General features: G+C 42.0%; 1 protein-coding gene across 1 annotated transcript in view; it reads left to right on the top strand.

The window, feature by feature from the left end:
- LOC143820539 (macrophage mannose receptor 1-like) overlaps positions 1–21794 on the top strand; it is a 47002-nt gene that overhangs the window by 7096 nt on the left and 18112 nt on the right. Inside the window, exons 5-20 of the mRNA XM_077303499.1 lie at positions 1187–1300; positions 1804–1947; positions 2707–2889; positions 3671–3828; positions 5386–5496; positions 6252–6367; positions 8271–8419; positions 8814–9013; positions 10519–10640; positions 11721–11796; positions 12103–12244; positions 13486–13521; positions 13613–13782; positions 15288–15355; positions 19006–19106; positions 20124–20266. Coding sequence (XP_077159614.1) covers positions 1187–1300; positions 1804–1947; positions 2707–2889; positions 3671–3828; positions 5386–5496; positions 6252–6367; positions 8271–8419; positions 8814–9013; positions 10519–10640; positions 11721–11796; positions 12103–12244; positions 13486–13521; positions 13613–13782; positions 15288–15355; positions 19006–19106; positions 20124–20266 — 2033 coding nt within the window. The remainder of the gene's footprint in view (positions 1–1186; positions 1301–1803; positions 1948–2706; positions 2890–3670; positions 3829–5385; positions 5497–6251; positions 6368–8270; positions 8420–8813; positions 9014–10518; positions 10641–11720; positions 11797–12102; positions 12245–13485; positions 13522–13612; positions 13783–15287; positions 15356–19005; positions 19107–20123; positions 20267–21794) is intronic.

The following is a 21794-nucleotide window of genomic DNA, read 5'->3' as shown; positions in this document are numbered from 1 at the left end:
TTATTGTTTTCATTACAAAGATAGAAAAACATAGGCAAGATAGGAATTTAGTTATCCTGATCCCATCCCCCAATTCAGGGCTTCAAAATCTAATACAATCTGCTTAGCAAGATAGTCAATATAATAATGCCATTGATCTTGATAGTCTTCCTAAGAATTACCATTTACTAGACTGGTTAATTTAGCCATTTTCAAAAGGCTGTGTGTCCCCATGGAAATTTCTTGTTGAGGTCTCCAAGTCCATGAACTACAATTCCCATGGGGCCCTGCCAGCAGCATGTGCCAGAGTGGCAGTCAGGTGACATTGCAACTGATCATGGCCTGCCAGTGAGTGTCTAGCACAACAGAGGAAGTACCGCCCCACACATAAGGATTTGCTGTCATATGTCTTGCAAATGCATAATTGTATGCAACCCCCCCCCAACACAGTATCAGAGCACATGTATAAACGTGACCATTAAAAAAAATGACAATTTAAAAGGGTCTGCGTACTGACTTAGGTGAAAACCTGTTCATGCATAATAGCCCAGTGACTTTTAAGATTTAGAAGGCAGGAACATACAACCAAGTCTCCCAAATCCTTCTCTTTACACAGCCTGAGAATCATTTTAGATGTATATTTCCCTTTTCACTGGGAAAGAAGTACTTCTCTTGACTAGAAGCTATCCCTTTTTGGTTTGAATAGGGTTCTATTCACTCCTTCAGCCTCTTTCCCAGTTCAGCACTTTAATTGTTAGTTCCCAGCCCTCATTTCTTAACTGCCACTCTCTACAGAATGCTGTTTGAACAGCCTGTCATTCACCGGTTCTTACTATGTGCTGAATTAAACCTAGACAGTCTGTCACAGCTATCTTTAGTGTTTTCTATGATATGTGAGTCTGCTTCTTTAAAAAATAGGAACCAATCATTTGTTCTCTGTGTGGCCCATGCCATTTAAGGTTGCTGAATCTTCTGGAAGCTTCACTATATGGAGGCAAAATTTCATCACCTGCTGTTGTACTTGCAATGCAGAGATCAAGCTTCTCTTTAAGAGTCAGCCGCTAAAGGAATAGAAGCATGTCACAAGATAAGCTGGCAAACTTAAATGTATTAGCTTAAGTTAAGGTTTTCTCCCTTTTAGCTTCTTAGTTATAAAATTCCTAGAATTATGCAATTCATTGCCACTCCGTTTCTTCCCTTAAAACAGGATTAACAAGTGATATGAACACTGACCTCTGGATTGGGCTTAACAGTTTGGCTATGGACAGTGGATGGCAGTGGGTTGGCAACCATCCTTTCCGATATTTAAATTGGGCTCCAGGTGAGTTCTCATTTATAGCCAGTTGATCAATACCATATCACTTAAAATGGCCCACAGGCTGCGGGGTCAGTCATGTCCGCCTCCAGCCAGCCCTCCATGGGCAGCAACAAGTGGCCATGGTAAGTCTCAGCCGCTTTTAATCATTATCACTAGTAAGAAAGCCCAATGCAACCAGGAATACAATGGGCGCTAGGACCCAGGGGACACTGGCAGGCACAGACACCAGCAGCTTTGCTGGCCACACCCTGATTGACCCTATTCCATCTCCGACAGCAAGGACACTCTCCACCCCCAGGGCTGTTTCACAAATATTAAAAGGAACAATGGAAAAGGATAATTGTGTTGTCAATTGTACCCTGTCCCCCATTCTCTAGCTTATACAATACACATGACTGAAACAAAACTGAAAGTTGAGATAACCATTGTTTGTGATTATAATAAAGACAGATGCACTGTTAACACAGGCCAAGCACAGTGAATATTTGCAACTTTGTTTCTTTAAGGAAACCCATCACCAGAATCAGAGAAAGTCTGTGCAACAATGCAGTCTCACAGTGGCAAATGGGAGAATAAGGAGTGTGATCATAAACTTGGATATATTTGCAAGAAAGAAAACTCTTCATTAAACGCACCAGTTACTTCTTCAGGTAGGGTCAACTGAAAGTCAATAATATGGGATGAGTCCCTCAGGTTTCTTCTGATATTGGCAGCACTTGGCCTGTGGTGCAGGGAGCTATCCATCAATACTAGTGGCTTTTGTGTCTGTGGAAAGTACTATTGTGGATGCCCCATTCAAATCCTGATCATCACTGAAACAAATCACTTTTATTGAAAGGTGGGGGAAACAATGGATTCAAAACTTTTTAAAAGCAAAATAGTGAACATAATTTTTTTTCTGAGATGTCCCAAACTCAGGGTGAAATGAAAAGGATATATCTAGTCTCTGTGATCTCACTCTTAACAGCCACTTTTTCTCACAGTAGTCAAGAAGCCACTTTTCCTCACAGTTACACCAGACATCCTAGAATACCCACAACAGAAGATGGCTGCTGTTCTGATGACTACCTTTCTCCATCTCCGTAGACTTTTCTCTTCTGGAACTTCTTAAGAAAATCTCCACTCAAGAGAAAAATGCTTCTGGTTTTTATCTCTGTTTGTCTTACTTTTCCACACATGTTGTATAATGCACTTTCAATGCATTTTAGATTGAGTGGGGCATCCACAGTTCTCAAGCTGGTCCTTGGGTCTTCCTTGTCTCACAGGAACAGTATTGGTGTGTGTGTGGGGGATGTATTTTGGGCTGTAACAAGGGAAAATAAATGAAAATTATCTCAGCCTTGTACCTGCAGAAACTAGATGGATCCAAGCTTTCATGTTTCCACAGAATATGCTTGTTCTCTTTTTAGATGACTTGAAGCCTGTGAAATGTCCAGCTGGCTGGGTTCCTTACCTAGACCATTGTTATCACCTTCATAGAGACCTCAAGACATGGAAGGGTGCACTGTCTGCTTGTCGAAAGGAAGATGGAGATTTAGCCAGTATCCACAATATTGAAGAGCACAGTTTTGCCATTTCTCAGCTTGGCTACCGTAAGCACTTTGATGTCTATATCACATTTTTACCCAGTAGGGATTTGAAACCAGGGCTCTCAGATCCTACTCTAACTGCCACTCACCATAACCATGGCAGTAGTGTAGTCTGATGTCAAACTTTTCAGCTGAGTCAGAAATGGATTTAGAAGTTCATAAACACTGAGACTCAGACCATTTCCACACTAGCGATATCCCTGGGATTTGCATTTTTAAAGGGCTGACTTTTTCACCCATTTCTGCATTAGAATTCACCTTTTCAGGTGCAGACTTAAATTGTCCTCTGACATACTTCACATCCTGGAAATTCCCAGTTACATTGATTCTTCAGGTGGGCTGGGGGAAAGTGTTTTGCAGGGAAGATGAATTCTGCCTATGAAGCTCAACCAAATCAAATGTACAGAATGCAACTGGCTCTTGCCACAACATTGCCTAGTTGCAATAATAATGTTCTCCACAGTGTTTTACAGCTCAGTCCTGCACTGACACTCATCTATAAACTGCGCAAATTTCACAGAAGCAGGCCCAGTGAGTTCTCAGCATCTGAAGGGCATAGTCACGACCTTCTGTTTTAACTTATCAAACTAATTATTTGTTATTTAATTGGTTTTATTGCTTTATTTTTTGAATGCATTTTATTGTTTTTGTGGTTATTGTATTTTTAATGTCATAAGTTGCCCCAGCTCCCCTGTGGGGACAGAGTCTGGGTTATAAATAAAGTAAACAAAAAAATAACCCATGAAATCGGAAGCATATACCCAACATGCATATATCTTCTTAGACTCCACAGATATGCTGTGGATAGGATTGAATTCCCAGAAGACTGCGAGGTATTTTGAATGGAGTGATGGGACTCCTGTGACATACACCAAGTGGGAGAATGGAGAACCTACTTACCTACAAGACTCCGTGGACAACTGTGTCACCATGAGAGGAGAAGTAAAAACAATACTGTTTGCTTATACTAAAATAAGGCTGCTTTCTTCTCTACCTGCTTACAAAAGATGCCTTTCCACTGTGGGGGTTTTGCTGAAGGAGTCCGCTGAGCCTACCCTCTCCTGGCTTCAGGTTGGGAGGGAAGAGTTCCAAGGTCTCCTCCACCAAATTACTCCTCCATCCATCCCTTAACTGCCTTCTCTTTCTGGTCATGAGTATCAGGGAGATGTCACAAGCTCTTTGGCTTTGGTCTGAGTGACCTTACATACCCCCCCCCACACACACACACACAACAGTGTCTTGTCCTGCAGGACTAGACTGTTTCACAGTAGTTTCTTATGGACAATTTCTTATGGAAACTGTAGTTCACCGTTTCTCTGCTGCGTCCACTGACATTGGCTTGTGGGGGAGGCCTCTCTTTCACCTCCCGCTTTTGAAAACAATAATAGCCAAACTTTATTGCACTAGGCATTCGCTGGCAGGGGCTTCTGGGAATTGTAGTCCGTGGACATCTGGAGGGCCACAGTTTGATTACCCCTGCACTAGGCCATAGGCCATCGCAAGATCAGGCAACAATAAAATTGTTCAAAACAAACAAACACAGATCACAGTTATCACTTAACCAGAATAAAAAATTACATTTAACCCATACATTCTGCTCATTGCCCACAGTATTTGCCACAAGGCCAGCTCAAATCTTTCTTGTGGCCAAAGCACAGGTGGCAAACCTTAGTGTCACAAATGGGTCCGTATCAGAAAGCAAATACCTTAATTTATCATGAGCTGAAGAAAATTCCCCTGGGATAATTTTTATTTAGAAATACTCTGGTTTCTCTTCAGATTGCATAAATCTTTCGCTTTTAGAAACAAAGTTTCTATAATTTATGGCTGTAAATAGGAACTGGGAAATGTGAAATGAAAGGATGCAGAAAGCTCAGAAGCCAAAAAAAGTAACTGGGTGAACTTGCCAGTGTTTGAGTACAGATTAAATGACAACAAACACTGCAGATTCAGTCTAACAAAATGAAAGCATTATGGAGATCACAAGTACCTGCTCATCTATGTGCAGGATTTGGATTGCTTGAAGAAATTAATATTTTTTACTACTCCATATATACTGTGCTTCATGTATCTAAAATCTTTATGCACTTTTGATAAGATAAAAATCTGTAAAAAATATAAAATCTCTATGCACTAAAATGTGGAGTTTGGGCCATGTCAAACTCAAATTCTCAAATAAACCAGTTAATTATTTTTTTGATAACAGGCAGCTTTAGAAGTTCTCAAATTGTTAACATTTTCTGCAATGGCTTTTCATTCTTATTCATAGACTTGAGACAAATGTTTCAGTTGTTGCTCAGTGGTTCTTGGGTGTAGTGTGTAGCTTTCATGTAATTTATTGGGTAAATCATGCTGGTCAGTATGCAACTAAGGTAGAAATGGAAAGATTTGTATGGATAGAAGAAAAAATCCAAGCATTGGGAACCTGAAACAAATTTCAATGGGTAAGGTGAGCTGTGTCCTTCACTGAGGATCATGCCTTCTCTCTTCCATTTCCAGAATGGATATTGGATGGATACTTTCTGTCAAGAGGAATATGGCTACATCTGTCAACGAATACCTTTGGAAACTCTTTCTGAACCAGAAGATGCTGACCCCGGCTGCCAGAACGTAAGCCAGAAGTGAATTGTTTCAAAGTTTACTAAAACTGGTTAGCCTCAAAGTTAGTTTTATCGTCAAATTCTGTTGTGTGAAAATTTCAGCAGTTATTGTACCTGCAGATTTCAGACTAGTTTTCCTAACCAAGTGGGGCTGATTCCAGTTTTTTTCATAAGCCAGAAGTGAATTGTTTAGAAGTTTTCTAAAACTGGTTAGCCTCAAAATCAGTTCCATCTTCAAATTATGTTGTTTGTGTAAAAATGTCAGCAGTCATTGTACTTAAAGATTTCAGGCTGGTTTTGAGGAAGGCAGCAAAAGCTTGCCTCTGATACTACTGCTTGATTCATCCCCCTTCTATTTGTCTTCCCACAACCACACCACTGTCTTCCTCTACGTATCAGCTTAAGTCTTGGTTACTACTGGCAAGGGAAGAGTCTTTATTCCACTTTTGTTCTAAAAGGCCGTGCTACTGGCCTAAGAAACCTTTAGCACTTATTTTAGGTACCTTCATGGAATCTCTTCCCAGTCCAGGGGAAGAGTAAAGAGATGGCAGAGACTGGGGAAAATCTTATAAACATCTCCAAACTAAAACCTTACAATGGAAGTTTCATTACACTAAGGCTAGCTTTGTACAGCAAAAGGGGAGGTTGCTTTGTGAGCAAAGGCCATGTGGGAATTGTTGCTTTGTGTGTGTGTCTCTCTGTGTGTGTGTGAATGTTCTTTATTCTTAGCATAATGTATGGTCAATATATTTATTTTATTGACAGGGTTGGAAAAGGCATGGATTATCTTGTTACTTAAGTGGACAGGCATTGGGGACCTTTTCACAAGCAAAGGAATTCTGTGAAAGATACGAGGGTTCCCTCGTGTTCATACAGGACAGGTACTGAAAAAAATTTTCTCTATTTAAGAGCAAAATGGGCTTCCAAATGAAAAGAAAGAGGCTCGAAGCTGTGATTAGGTGGGTCACTTGGCATTGGGACTGTTTCTGCACTAGGGATATGGTCAAGTTATTCGTCCATTTCAACACTGAAAGTTGCCTTTTCTGATGTGGTCCCAAATTTCCCCCTCACTTGCCCTGCAGCAAAGGAATCCCAAGAAATTTGGTTATCATTTTTTGAAGAGGGTTCTAACAGGGTCTCAGTCAGAGCCACCCAACATGGGAATGCATGCAATTTCCCCCATCCCTGCAATTCTGCATAGTTTGGGCATGTCCTTTTCCTTGTTGCCATTCCCTCTCCCCCTCCCTTCCTATCTCTCCTGAGGGAAAGGTGCCCTAGTACTCCCCTCTTCCATCTGCTGTGCATGCCCAAGATCACCTGTCCCCTTCCCCCACAGGTGCTTTTTAAAAAATGTTATTGCATTACAACACTGCTAAGGGGAAAGGAAAGGGGAAATGGTGGGTTTTATTCCATAGCCAGTCTCTGTCTCCCATTCACATGCACAAACACAACAGCACAAGCATACTGGTTCCCTACCAGCCTTCCTCCCTAGTCCTGTTTAGGTCATATTTTGTCAGGGCACCAATACACCAATTCTAAGCAGGTTTGCTTGGCAGTAATGTCTATCTAACCCAATGGGTCTTATGCCTAGGGAAGACTCCTTCATCTTCCAGCCTGGAAGGCCAGCCCAATACCTGGGTAGGAGGGGGTACCACAGAAGCCCTCCTAGCCTTTGGAAATGGAGACCCTTCTCACAATCAGCTGCCGAGGCTTGTGTCCACAACACACCTGCCCTTTGCTGCTTGGAGGGCTCAGTGGTGCCTCGGTGGTGGACTGGAGAGGCTTGGCTTCTCTCATGCTTCTCCAGCCATAATCCACTGGTTATGGGACAGGGGGTGGGACAGAGATCTTGCTGAGAAGCCAGAGAAGGAGCCCCCTGGTGGACCTCTTGAACTAGACTTGGGAAGAAGCAGCCTAGAGGGAGAACAGGTGGGGTCAACTGGGGGAATTGGAAGAAGAGGCTGTTGTGCTTGTAGCTCTCACAGTGCATGTGAGTCCTTGACCCACAAGATCCACAACATATCTAACAGGGGCTCCATCTCTAAAGGCTAGGAGGGCTTCTGCACCCCCCCACAGGTATGGGGCTGGTGTTTCATGAACAGGCTCGGGGTGGCTTACAGCATAAAAACAAACATAATAAACATCAATAAAACATCAGTAAAACCATCATAAAACCATAACAGTATTAATACTTCCCATCCCAACCCCCTATCCATCTCTATCCACCAACAGTTTGGTCAAGTGTTGGTGGTCCCCTTGGACGGGGAAAAGAGAAAATAGTGTACATTTTAAAAAGGGGGGGGGGGGAAAGGAATGGAAAGTGAAAAGAAAAGGGGGGGCAACTGGATTTTAGGTCACTGTGGTTTTAACCATAGGCTTGGTGGAAGAGTGCCATTTTGCAGGCCCTGTGGAACTTTGATAGTTTTGTGAGGGCTTGTATCATAACTGGTAACTCATTCCATCAGGCTGGGGCTAGGGCTGAAAAGGCCCTGTCTCTGGTCGAGTCCAGGCAAACCACTCTAGGGTCAGGAATTACCAGTATCTTGGTAATCATTGAGTGTAATGCTCTCTGGGGAACATCCTCACCCTCTGAATATTGTACTTCTAAGGAAGATTGCAATCTCTTTGTACATAATTATCTGTGTAGTTCATAAGTGTATTGCAGAGAATGTTCCCTGCTGTACCCAACTAGATCATGTGTGGATTATGAATTCTGTATAAATGTTCAGCCAAATTACTAGAAATACCATTTTGCCTACACTAATCACCTGATCTGCCCTACAGATATGAACAAGCCTTTCTTACTAGTCTAGTTGGGCTACGTCCAGAAAAATATTTCTGGATTGGCATATTAGAGATAACAGAAGGATGGACATTTAACTGGACTAATGGACATTCAGTTACATTTAGCCACTGGAATTCAGGAATGCCTGGTAGGTATCTTTATATTGAATCTGCTGTAGGGAAACTGATTAGCTGTAGGGTTCTTTGTGGAGATGAAGCAATGTGAGTTTGTTGAGATAGTTACAATGGAGAGAATGTGAGGCACGGAATTAAGAACTACTGAGAGGTTTAAACAATTACAATTTTTGAGAAGAAAGGAGACAAAAAGAGGAAAGGGATCTCAGGAAAAGAAAGATGAATAGAAGGACAGTGAAGAAAATGGAATCTGAAGAAAGGTTTCTGAAGTTAAATAAAGTCTATTTTGCTGATATTCTTCAGGGATCTACTAGGCAAAACTACTTTTTCAAAAAAGAGTTTGTGCATTTAATAGAAACTTTTGGCACGTGTATAAAAAGAAGTTTAATTCAACTGGCTCTCCCCAAGGACAAAATCATGGCTGTGTTGCGATGAGAACTGGAACCGCAGCTGGACTGTGGGATGTTGTCAGCTGTGAGGAGAAGGCAGCATTCATCTGCAAGCAATGGGCAGAAGGTGTGACCACGACTCCTGCCCCAACAGAACCCCCCCTGCCCCCCTGCCCAGAAGGATGGTCTGCAACTGAAACATCAAGTTCATGCTTCAAGGTAGCAATACAGTTTCTTGTGTCAAACTACATGCTTGCTTAAGCAACAAAACAGAAAATTTTGTCAGTAAACTTTTCAAGAACTTTGATGATGATGCTGTTATGGTTTGATCTTTAGATATTGTATAATTTCTAGTAAGACTTTGCCATCAGTAGTCCTTGAAGTCACTGCAAAGGATTGATTGTGCCCTTGTGGTAAGGAATGATTGACACTAGAGCCCTTGTGCTGTTATTTCATTGTTACTATAAAGTGCTTAGAGATGAAGTGACTGCTGCACTTAGTTCTGGTGCCAGGTCATTTAGCTCAAAAGCTACTTATTCTTTCATGTGTTAGGGAAAACTTATATATTACCAGAACAGGGCTGGTAATATATTAGAGCTGCCAGCAGGGAAGTGAAGTGATCTGTGACTCCCACTGGCAACCCGCATTGGCCATCCCATAGTGTCAGACACGACACCGCTAGTTTTTAAATTATGTCTGTAAGCAAAGAACCAAGAAAAAGTGATAAAATGATACAGCAGGGCATAGAAGGACAGAAGAACCAATCTTTATATTATACAAAATAATCACCATTCAATCACCATTCTGTCCTACCATTCCTAGCATGTATTTCCAACACAAGAACTTGTTATCGATACAAGAACCGATTGGCAGAAACATCCTTGGACTGGCAGAATGGAATTGTAGAACTAACCTTAGCAAAAGAATGTGCCAATATCTAGACCACAGCATTAGCCACTGATGAAAGTTGTAAAATAGGTTTCTGCAGTTGATCATGTTGTCATATATTTAAGAAAGGTTAACTTCCCCACATTTCTTATTATGCTAAACCCGTCTTCCATACGTACTCAACCTCAAGAGGTGGTCTAGATATGAGTTTTCTTATAAAATTATTTTACAGATGAGTTTGAATGCAGATAAATGCTGTCTATGATCTTTGATTCAAAATGGAAATGAAGGCAAATCACAGAGACCTCTGTGAACTGCACTAGTCAATCCCACTTTGTGTGTTACAGGTAGTGTAGAAATTTTGCCTCAAGTTATTTTGTATAATATAAAGATTATAGTCCTGCTCAGGTATAACGTCAGTAAGGATTCTCTCAGCAAAACTTCCTGGTCCATATAACATGATAATCTTGAGTCACAGTAAAAATCAGGACATCTACAGTTCTACTTTCCCCACTTTATAACATTCTATTCTGGCATCAGTTTTTAAAATGAAGCTTATAGCACAAAAGACATTAGGAAAAAAAATGTGAAACACATAGAACAATTCAGAAATCAAAAATGTTGAAAAGTTGTTTGAATATAATAAACTAGTGACATTGGTTAAAAATCAAAATGATGGAATTTGATGGAGGTCCAGTGGAGGGAGGGAGAGAGAGAGAGAATATCAAGGTATGAACCAAGTTCTGTCAAGGGAATATTCAAGAATTACTAAAGTTCCAGAAGGAAAGAGTTGAAATTGGTACCATGATATATCACCATACTTATTCTACACTTAGATATTTACAGAAAAAAAATACAACAAGGGAACTTGGTTTGAAGCTCGAGATTTTTGCAGAGAAATTGGCGGAGACTTGGTTTCTATCCATAGTAAAGAAGAAGGAAACAAAATACAACAATTGTGAGTGTCATAAAATATTCTTTCTATCTCAGGATCCGAAACCATTTCAACTATTTTAGGAAGGCATCTGATTCTTTTTCTTCAGAGAGTTCACAGGCTGAACCACGTTAAGCCTGTTATGTTCCAAGAGGCTATGCTGTTGAGTGCTGAAGGTCTAATGACACATGGAAGTAGGACATTACGGATGCATTTTGCCATGTCTTTTAAGAATAAAAGGCAGCAGTGGATAGACTGGATTCATCTCAGGGCTGTGGACATGGGGCATAATTCTTATGATCTGATTTTGTGGAGCTGGCCTTTGCCATATGGAAGGGAAACATACAGTCACTATGGGCTATGTTCTTTCATTGCATATACCGTATTTGCCGGTGTATAAGACGACTGGGCGTATAAGACGACCCCCCAACATTTCCACTCAAAATATAGAGTTTGTTACATCACATTACAGTACTATGGGCCACTATGGGCAGCTATGTCTATCCCAACTGAAGTGCACCCGGCGTATAGGACGACCCCCCCCCCACACTTGGCGGCATGTTTTTCAGGGGGAAAAGTAGTCTTATACGCCAGCAAATACTGTATATGCTTGAGGCAATAGCCCATAAGTGTATATCTTCAAGGATTAGAATCAAATCTTAGACTTGAACTTTGGCAGACAGCTTATCATAAGTCCCTTGCAGTGAGATTTGATTCATCCAGCAGGCCAGGAGAGCTGTTACTAGTAAAATTCCAAGGATTATTCTTTTAAAAGAAAAAGAATATGTTGCTTTAGCATTTATTCCTAGTTCATGCATTCACTTAGGTGTTTATAATGTCGTCACCCTTTATGAAAAATCAATGAGTTGCCTCAAGATATAATACAGATGCTTAGAAACATTCTCTGCCTGAAGGGTGTTCTTGCTTGGCATGGCACACCCAACCCATGAATATAATAATATAACAAGACTTAAGAGACTCTACTGATTCTGCATATTCAGAGAAATTCAAGAAAGTTGTCATGTTGTGTATTTTCAACATTTTGAGGGTCATGAAAGGTTTCCATATTCACTGGCTTCTACATAACATTTTGTGGAATTTTAGGATTGACAAAAAGATCTGGATTGGTCTCAGTTTTTTGGACTTTGGCGCAGAGAGTACTTGGAGTGATGGATCTCCTGTAAGTAAATTGTTATAATAATATTAATATCTCCAAAACTATGTAACCTTCAGAATCCATTTTAAACAGTATCGAGGATAGTCATTTGAAAATAATATTGAAGGTTTTTTTTACATGAATTCAAGGCCACCAAACGTAGGCCATTTAACTTGTTTGGTAAGACCTGACAGCCCAAATTCTTCTACATACATCTTAGCATGGGTGCACAACAATACTCGTGAATTCCATTGTACAATGAATTGTGCAAATCTACCATTTCTAGTCAATATCACAGAAATCAGTGAACCTTTATTTTTTGTGTTATAGGTTGACTATGAGAAGTGGTATCCTTGGCACTCACGCTTCAGTAATGGAGGAAACCAGTGCACAACACTCAGAGCTTCTTCTGTATATTGGACAAAGTCATCATGTAGCAATTTAGAACATTGGGCTTGCCAAGTGAAGAGAGGTCCAATGGCTCTTAATTTTCAACTGGTTGATTACGCAAAACCCCAACCTCATTTGCTTCATTTCATTTGCTATCCTGCTCCTCAACCCTGTTTTACTTTATTATGATGGGGTTTGAGGCACAGCCAGTGATGTGTCTAGCCAATTTGGTGCCCAGGCTGGGCATATGGGTGGGTGGGGATACCAACCCTCCAGCCACCAGCAAGGGGTGCCAGCTTCAAGTTGAAGGACTCCTGCCAGCTAGCCAGTCACATTTTCCCCCGCATCCAACATTACCCATGGGCACTGAGGTGCACAGTGCATCCAGTCAAAGCTCATCCAAGTGGCAGTGGTGCCATTAGTGCCTCTCATTTGTTGGTGGGCAGAGCAGGGCAGGCAGGGCAGGCAGGCAGGCAGAAGGGCGCCTCTACATTGAGGTTGCCAGCTGGTTGGTGCTTCCTAAATATTTTGGTGCGGCTGGTAACAGGGCTTCTCCACCATTGACATCACAGGTTGGGGCTGCTGCTGCTGTGGCTGGCCAATGGGGAGGAGATCACACATAATGGAAGCAGGAGCAGTCCAGCCTGACCTGGGATGCTGCATGAGGCAAAGGCAGCAATACTTCTTCTGCAGCTGCACCCAAGAGCAGCCAGAGAGCCATGGGTGGGTGGTCGGAGGGCTTACTGGGAGTTGCATGGTACCCCCCCCCCATCAAGTGGTGCCCCGAGCTCTCTGGTGGCTGATACACCATTGGACATAGCCCTGTATTCCCCAAAACCAATGGTTTCCTAACTATTGTGTACCAGATAAGGACCTTTTATCATGATAACTGCCTTCTGTTTTCATGGACAATAGAAATATATAAGCAAAAACCACAGGCTGACTTTTCTGTAAAAAAAGTTCTGGAATGTCAAAAACGATACTGCACTTACTTTCATTAGGAACATAGCAGGAATTAAAATATTTGATTTCATATTGACATCAAATATTTTAATTCCTGCTATGTTCCTAATATTTGTGCATATATTTCATATTGACATATATGCACAAATTATGCCTTTATCTTAATGCAAGAACTCTAGAATTCTAAAGGCATAGTGATTAGATTGCTGATTATTCTTTTGCGCACTAGCATTATTTGGCCAGTAGGAATCTATAATACAATGTTTTATTATTATTTGCATGAATTCCTGATAGCAATAGGAACTACTATAGAGCAAACAAATTACGTTGACATATTTCTGCTTGTTCCCCACCCCCCAGGTGTACAATTGAAAGCAGAGCCAAATGACAGTTTTGGTATGTTGATTTTTTTATTGTCAAAAAGTACTGTAATGTAAAGTACTGTAGCTTGTGATAGAACCATTGTCTCTGTGTTATTTTTGTACAGATGAGTCATACAAATTAATTGAAGATGGCTGGGTTAAGTATGGAGACAATGAATACTATTTTAGCGACAAAATGAAGTCTTTTGGAGAAGCCCGACGAATCTGCAGGCAGCATAGTGGAGATGTTGTTGTCATTACTAGTGAAAAGGAACAAATGTTTTTGTTTAAATATGTAAGTAATACGTAGAAATGGTTTATTAATCATACACCTCCATTTTTGCAAGTACTTCCATCAAATTTTTGCAAGTGGTTTTGCAACTATTTCCATCAAATTCTCAAAAATGCTTAATGTGCATTTGTGAATGCGTTTTCACAAAACCCGTACATGAACGTGTACACATCTACATAAAGCGGTATTTGCTACTCTGTCCCTTTGTTAGCTCTTCTCAAACCACAGACCTTACTTTTCCACACTGAAGAATCATTTGCTGCAAGAATCATTTGCCCACTAATCCATCAGAGGATCCCCTCCAATACTGAGATCTCTAACACCGAGATCATGGTTAGATCTATTGTATTGGTGCCACCCTCTTCTGAACATTATTCTTTCCACCAGGCTGAACTAAGATCAGAATTGTGACCATCGCCGCTATATGTTATATGTAACTTTTAATTGGGGTTTTTATGGGGATTTTATTGTGTTTTAACTATTTATGTTGTAAACCGCCCTGAGACCTATTGGGAGAAGGGTGGTCTAAAAATTAAATAATAATAATAATAATAATAATAATAATAATAATAATAATAATAATAATAATAATAAGTGTAATCTCTGTGCTGCACATTAAACCTGCTTTGTCACACTTACCAAGGGATAATAGGAGGAAGGGAAGCAGCAGATCCCTTTAGCCTAGTGTGCACAAGTATGTGTGTGTTGATGGAGCATAGGAAAAATCCTGTCTAGTGTCCATCTTTCCTGTCAATTTATTCTTCCCAGTCTTGCCCCAGCCTGACGCTTGCTAAAGTTGATGGGAATGCTGGTTTCTTCAAACTGTATCAAATAGCAAAGAAAACTACAATGATATTCGAATTTAGCAGCCCAGCAAATTAAGAGCATGAATTGGACAGAAGACGAGGGAGGCTTACAGGTGTGATGTATTTGTGATCAGACCTGAATGCTCCTGTAGAGTAAAACACTGAGGCTGCAGTCCTAGGGACACTGTCCTGGGAGTAAGCCTCACTGAATACAGTGTGACATGCTTCTGAGTGGACCTGCTTACGCTTGCTCCTTGAGTCAACCTGGTGAAACAGATAATACTAGTATAGAAAGAAATATAGCTTGAATAATTGAGTGCTCTAAGATCCCTGGACTGAAGTTTGCCGGGGGGAGGGGGGCAGGGAGAGCATATTTTTAATTGCTTCTATTGGCTGCCCAGCTAAGAACAGGCAGTGGGGTTTTTCTCTGACTTGCTTGTGACCCTGAAGGAAATGCCAGGTAAGACTGGCAGTCACTTGTCCCTCTTGAACTCCTAGTACAACCACAGGTGTGTGTGTAATGAATCCTTTCAAACAATCACAAGCAGGAAATATCATTAATACCATATCAAATTTTACTTTAATCTTTCTGTATTTCATAATGTGTTTGCTCTTTGAAGAGAATAACCCTGTTGAAAATATCTGAATATTCTTAATTAAATCTTGTGCCTTGATAACCCGTTCTCTCTTTATGTATTTCAGAATAACTTTCATGCATTTAAGGATGATTTTTACATTGGTTTATCTGTGGGTGTTGATGGAAAGTTCCGGTAAGTGAACAAAACATGTAAAAGTGTACAAAACAGTACTAATTGCACACATTTTGTTACGTATACTATCATTTAGTAATAAATAAAAGATAGTTATAAAATAGAACAAGTCTGAAAATTAATTTTGTTCTTTTGGGTGGGGGGAAAAGTTCTGAATGCTTTCAAGGTAAAACACGGCTGAGACCCACCTTGGCCAATTGTTGATCCTGTGGAGGGTGGCTGGAGGTGGACACAACTGCTTCATTAGGCTTCATGTGCACATCAGAAGGCAGGGCAGGACCCAAGGCACCTATAAAGGCACCATGTGTGTGAGTCCTGGCCTCTTGTCCAGGATGCTGCAGAGAGCACCATTGGTTGTTAAGGACAGTATGCCAGTCCACAGAGTGGGGACCTGCCACACATAACAATGGATCTTCACTATCTTGAAATAAACACAAACCACAGGGAAGAAATCTTTTAAAACCTAGGACCCCTGATGTAGGCAGCATTTGGGGGCAGGGAGGGACCTCAGTGGAGTATAATGCTATGGAGTCCACCCTCCAAAGCAGCCATTTTCTCCTGAGGAACTGATCTCTGTTGCCTGGGGATGAGCTATAATTCCAGGGAACCCCCAGGTCCCACCTGGGGACTGGCATCCCTGCTTTAGAATGAGTCAATAGGGGGAGTGGGTGAGGGAATGGTGAAAAGGCAGCAGTAGTTTGCCCTGCCAGAAGCCTTGACCATCCTCAGGTTATGCTGGTATAAAATCTTTGTGAAAATCAATCAGGGCAAATGGAGTCTATACAATCAATAGGGTTCAATCAATTATACAATCAATTAGGGTTCAACAACGTTTTGTGAAAATACATCATTGAAGGATACTACTTTTGTATGTCACAGGAATGTCAAAAGGGGTTCCTATGGAAGAAGTTCACATTCCTAGGAATGGGAATAATTCTTAGATGGAATGAGCCATAGTGCAGCCCCTGCAGCCTCAGAATTCAAGCAACATAGAGGAGAATGGTGCAGTGTCTTTTGCAAGTGTCCTACCACACCCTGTCATTAATAGCTTGCCCCTCTACAATATGCAATTTCTATGCAGTATAAATCCACTGTTTTCAATTAGGACGTCTCCTGATCTCTTTAAGGTATCTCAGAGATCATCTTCCTTCATTCCACGGTGGGCAGTCATTTAATAATGAATCTAATTTAAAGTGGGTTAATTAATTTGTAGGAGCCTCTTGTGGTGCAGAGTGGTAAGGCAGCCGTCTGAAAGCTTTGCCCATGAGGCTGGGAGTTCAATCCCAGCAGCCGGCTCAAGGTTGACTCAGCCTTCCATCCTTCCGAGGTTGGTAAAATGAATACCCAGCTTGCTGCTGGGGGGTAAATGGTAATGACTGGGGAAGGCACTGGCAAACCACCCCGTATTGAGTATGCCGTGAAAACGCTAGAGGGCGTCACCCCATGACCTGGTGCTTGCACAGGGGATACTTTTATCTTTACCTTTACCTAATTAATTTGTGGCCAATTTTACCAGTCTCTTTGCAGTGACACTGTTCTTTTGCAGCTGGGAGGTTGGCCTCTGTTGTTCTATAGTATTATATGTCTTGTTGGCTACTGATTAATTCAGGGCCTTTTTGCACGGGGATCTTTGTTGCAAATTGGTCACTGAATGAAAAATCGCCATTTAAAATAGTGGAATTCGTCGTTATGCATACCTGCCTTTGTAGTGGAATCAGTTGCGTTTTTTAGCATTTCCCACAGGCTTCCGGTCTCGGCAGAAATCGCTAGAAAGGAAGCGCTATTGCCAAGCTCGTCCCGCCCCTGGCCGTCAAGCAGCCAATGGGCAGCCGTTAGCATGCTCCCAAACAGCCCCTTTCCCTTTAAGGAAGGTTTAAAAAAAAAAAAAAACAGACCCATTGTAACGAATCTGGGTAGATTCGTTGCAACGGAGAGACCCATCCAGCTGCCTGGGGTGTTTGAGCTGTCGTTTGATCGTTTGATCGTTAACACGCTGCCTCCGAGTGAAAAAAAAAAATCCCCCCCCCCCTCTCACGGGCCCGATTTTCGGCTGAATGGAATGTGTGAAGTGTGTGTGCTTAGTGATTGAAGGGGAGGGACTGAAGCCGGGGAAGCCTCTGTTTGAGCTGTCATTTGATCGTGGCCACGCTGCCTCCGAGTGGAAAAAAAAAATCCCCCCCTCCCCCCCCCTCACGGGCGCAATTTTCAGCCGAAACAGTGTGAAAAATAAAGGGAAAATACATCAGCAAACGGGCTTCTGCGGGCTTCTTGTGCTTAGTGACTGTAAACAGCTCTGAGGAGGGACTGCAGCCTGGGAAGCCTCACTGGCTAAACGGAGGCTCGCCGGTGTGTTGATCTCCACTCGCTCGGGAAAAAAAAATGGCGATCGCTTCGCCGGAAGTTTGGAGGACAGGCTCAGGAGGAGGGACTTTGAAGAAACCGCAACAATGTTAACGCACAGGTCTTTATCGCTATTGTTGCAGATTGGTTGCAGGAGTGTATCGCTTTCCGGAGGGTGAATCCACTTTTTGGGATTCCCCTGAAAGCGCTACAACGAAGCGCTTTTTGCGGGTCGGTTTCAGGAGTGTTGCAGATTGTCTACGACGTCGTGGGTTATTCCAAATTAGTAGCGTTTTCAATTAGCAACCATTGTGCTATTTTGAAGCCGTGCGAAATGGCCCTCAGTGCCTGGGTCCCCTGGAATGGTCTTATTGTTGTAATACACTTTCTAGCCATTATGTGGTGCTGTTCTTCCAGTTGGCTGTGAGCTAAGCCACCAGGACTATGGTGCGCCAGCTCTTGTTCTTCACCAACTGGGGCAGATCGCTAGTATCATGGTGGAATGGTGACCACTCCTGGGGGGTTGCCAAGTCCATTTTCCTGGGACTCAGCTGGCTATCCACTGTGCTCCCCCCGGAGTTCCGAACTGTGTTTATCATTTACTAGGTTTTATACTATGTCTTTCTAGCAAGCTTCATGAACTAATGCTTCCTCAAAGATATTCATTTTCTGTATTGATTATATTTATTTTGAAGAAACTATCATAGGACTTTATTTTTGTTGATAATTTTACAGAATATTCTGAGATAGGATCAGCTCAGAGATTTGCCCAGAGGCACCTATGATATTCCTTACAGAACAGATTTGAGTGTTATTCTAATGCTCAAGCTAGATTTGCCAGTCCAGTGCTGTCAACTGGTGGGAGGATTCAGTGGTTGGGATCTGACATCGTTCTGATCCTGCAACGTTGCTTTTGGCATGACCCCAGAAGTGACATCATCATACTGGCACAATGCTCTAGAATCCCCTCCCCAGTGATAGAGTTTGAGAGGAACCCTATAGTATCACCAAGCACAATGATGTTATTTCTGGGTTGTATGAGAAGTGACACACTGATACTGTCATACTAATACCCGCACCCCCTAATTTCCATCCAGTGTCTCCACATGGAGATATCCCAATATAGATTGAGACCCTGTAACATAGCTTCAACCCAACTCTCTATCCCCAACAGCTATTAAAAATATAAATGAGTTGCAAAATAAAAACCCATACAATACCATCAAATTCTATGTAAATGTATTCATTGTGTAAAAGGGCCAACTGCATTATTCCACATCAAAATTCAAAATTCATATAATTTTCTTTAGATGGCTGGATGGAACTTTAGTGACCTATGCAGCTTGGGCCCCCGGTGAGCCAAATAATGCAAATGAAGATGAAGGCTGTGTGATGCAGTATGAGAGAACAGGCAAGTGAAAAATAATAGATTGTTTTGTTTTAACTTTTTAAAATGTGTTAGGAGGGCAAGAATCAGGTGAGAAGTTCAAACTGTTTGACTACAGATGTAGTTATGCACAATAACATACCGAATCGATAGCCATGGTTACTAGCTAATTAGGACCTCTGTTGCCCCCATATTGACCACATGGATAAAACCATTAGTCTCTAAATTAGTGCCACTTTAATAAGTGGGTGGGTCATGCTTCCTTCCCTGTCCAGAAAGACAGGCAGATTTGCATAAAAGAAAAAAAAGAGATTGCTACTTTGGAGCCTTACATCTCTTCTTCCATCCTCATCATGCAGTATCCTGAGATCTTTCAAAGCATCAAAAGTAAATTGGAGTCTCTCTGTGGCACTTTCAAGACTCAAAAGATTTAATTCAAGTATGTGCTTATGCGGACTACAGCTCCCTTCTTCCAGTGCTCTGAGTGAGAATGCACTCAAACATCTGAGGAAGAGAATTCCAGTATATATGCTGGAATATGATTTTGTTTGTGCTTCAGGTGCTATAAGACTCCTATTTATTTTTGCCATAGCAGACTGACATGGCTATCATTCTAAAATTATTTCCATTCAAGGCAGATACTCAAGACAAAATTTATAATAGTGGAATGCAATTAGGCTTGTAAACTGATTAATAAATTGAGTTGGTTGAAACCAGCTAAAACAGAGTACCTTTGGCTGGGCAGGCATGCTGGGGTAATGAAATGCAACTTGTGACTCTTGACAGGGTCTTTTTGATACCTTTGAACTTGGTCAGGAGTCTGGGAGTGATTCTGGATGCCTCCCTATCTATGGAAAATTCCAAGGAAGAGTTCCAATTGGACCCAAGAAGAAAAGAGGTCCAAAGATGTGGCAAAAATAATAAAGCTAACTACCATGACAATTGTCTTAAATCTTTCTTCGTATACTTTCTTTTGTAAACTGCTTGGTATATTGAAAGTGATATGACCTTACCAGTTAATAGTGTATCTTCTCTCTTCAGGCTTATGGAACGATATATCCTGTAGTGCAGTGAAGAGATTCATCTGTGAAAGGCACAACAGTTCTGTCCGTTCAACCATTGCTCCCACATCCCCTGCACCTCAAGGAGGCTGTGCTGCAGGCTGGCTTCTTTTTCAGAACAAGGTAATCTCAAACATATCACTGCATTATACTGCAAATCACAATAACAGTACAAGCTATCAATATTGTCCTTTCCCAAAAGAACTATAATTTCTGCAAAGTAGTTTAGCATCTGTTCCACTTAATATTTCTGGTAAGGCCTAGGAGGAGGAGCTGGTCTCATGGCTTAAGTGCTGCTCAGCATTTAACACCCACTCAGGGCAGCTTTCCCGTCCCTGAGTGCTTCCTCCTCCAACCGGCTTGCCTGTCTGTTCAGTGGCCAGCCAATCACCTGCCGTCATGTCAGCACAGAACCCCTTCACCATGGCCTGTTGATGGAGCTTGCCCAAGAACACTCACTAGTGACAGCCCAGTATGCCTGTTTGGCAATGAGGGAGTCCGTCGATGATATTTTGCTGCTGCCATTATTGCCATCAACATGTCATTGTTGTTCATTGGGTGCTTCATTGGTGTTGAGAGAAGGCTGGATTCCAATGATGTTTCCAACTGAATGGAAGAAGTGGGGGACGGAGCCTCCCTCAAGACAAGATTATGCAGAGTCGATAAGGTATTCTTCTCAATGCTACTCTTGACAATCTCACGGCAGTGTTCTTCCTAACTCAAGCATGACTGCTGACCTCCAAGGCAGTTATGCCACTGATGATGAGCCATTCCCTCTATCATCTCCATCCAATACCGTGGGAGAACCGATGGCTCATTCTCCCACTGGCCACGGGAAACTATACTCTGAGCATGTTATCTGCATGGCCAATGCATTTAACCGGGAGTATAAAATGTCTTTCTACAAATCAGAGAAACCTCTGGTGGAGGTCCTCTATTCCCTGACTTGAGACCAGTTGCTTCGCCATTTATTAGGGGCATACACAAGGTTGTGGAGAGAAACTGGGAAAGTCCAGCTGCTATCTCTGTATCATCCCGTATACTTGATACTCTTTACAAGATGAGGAAGGAGGGTTGCCAATACCTTTTCAAGCATCCAAAACTGAGGAAGAACCAAACAGCATTCTGTACCCTCTGATCAGGAAGGTCAACGGGCGGGGGTTGGTACTTTTGGTCACAAGACCTGTTCTTCTCCTGCCTTGGGGTTCAGGGACAAATTGAAACCTTTTATTCCAAATTTGCCAGTGGATCAGTAACCACCTGTGGAGATCCTAGCGGCTGAGGGAAACAAGCTGGGGAAACAAGTCATTGCTGCCCAGCATAACACCGACTACCATAGCTACTCTATGGCAACAGACATAGTCATGAGGCATTTTTCTTGGCTTAGATCTTCCAACTTCTACCACTGGACACCAGAGCTAAATTATAGGGCCTCCCTTTTGAAAGGATGGACCTTTTTAGTGCTCAAATTGATGACATCCTCAAATGGATGTGCAGCTATAAACTACAGGCAAAATCCCTTAGTACTGCAGGGTCTGCCTTCACTCAATCTTAGCAAAGGGAATAGAACAGGTGCTTCTTGCATCTCCAAGGCCTTGGCCTTACAGGTCTTTTGACCAAAGACCACGGCCCTTTACACCCATGCCCAAAC

Source organism: Paroedura picta, chromosome 11 (genome assembly GCF_049243985.1).
Source record: "Paroedura picta isolate Pp20150507F chromosome 11, Ppicta_v3.0, whole genome shotgun sequence".
Lineage (NCBI taxonomy): Eukaryota > Metazoa > Chordata > Lepidosauria > Squamata > Gekkonidae > Paroedura > Paroedura picta.
Note: the sequence above shows the minus strand (reverse complement) of the source record. Positions and strands in the feature narration are given on the sequence as shown.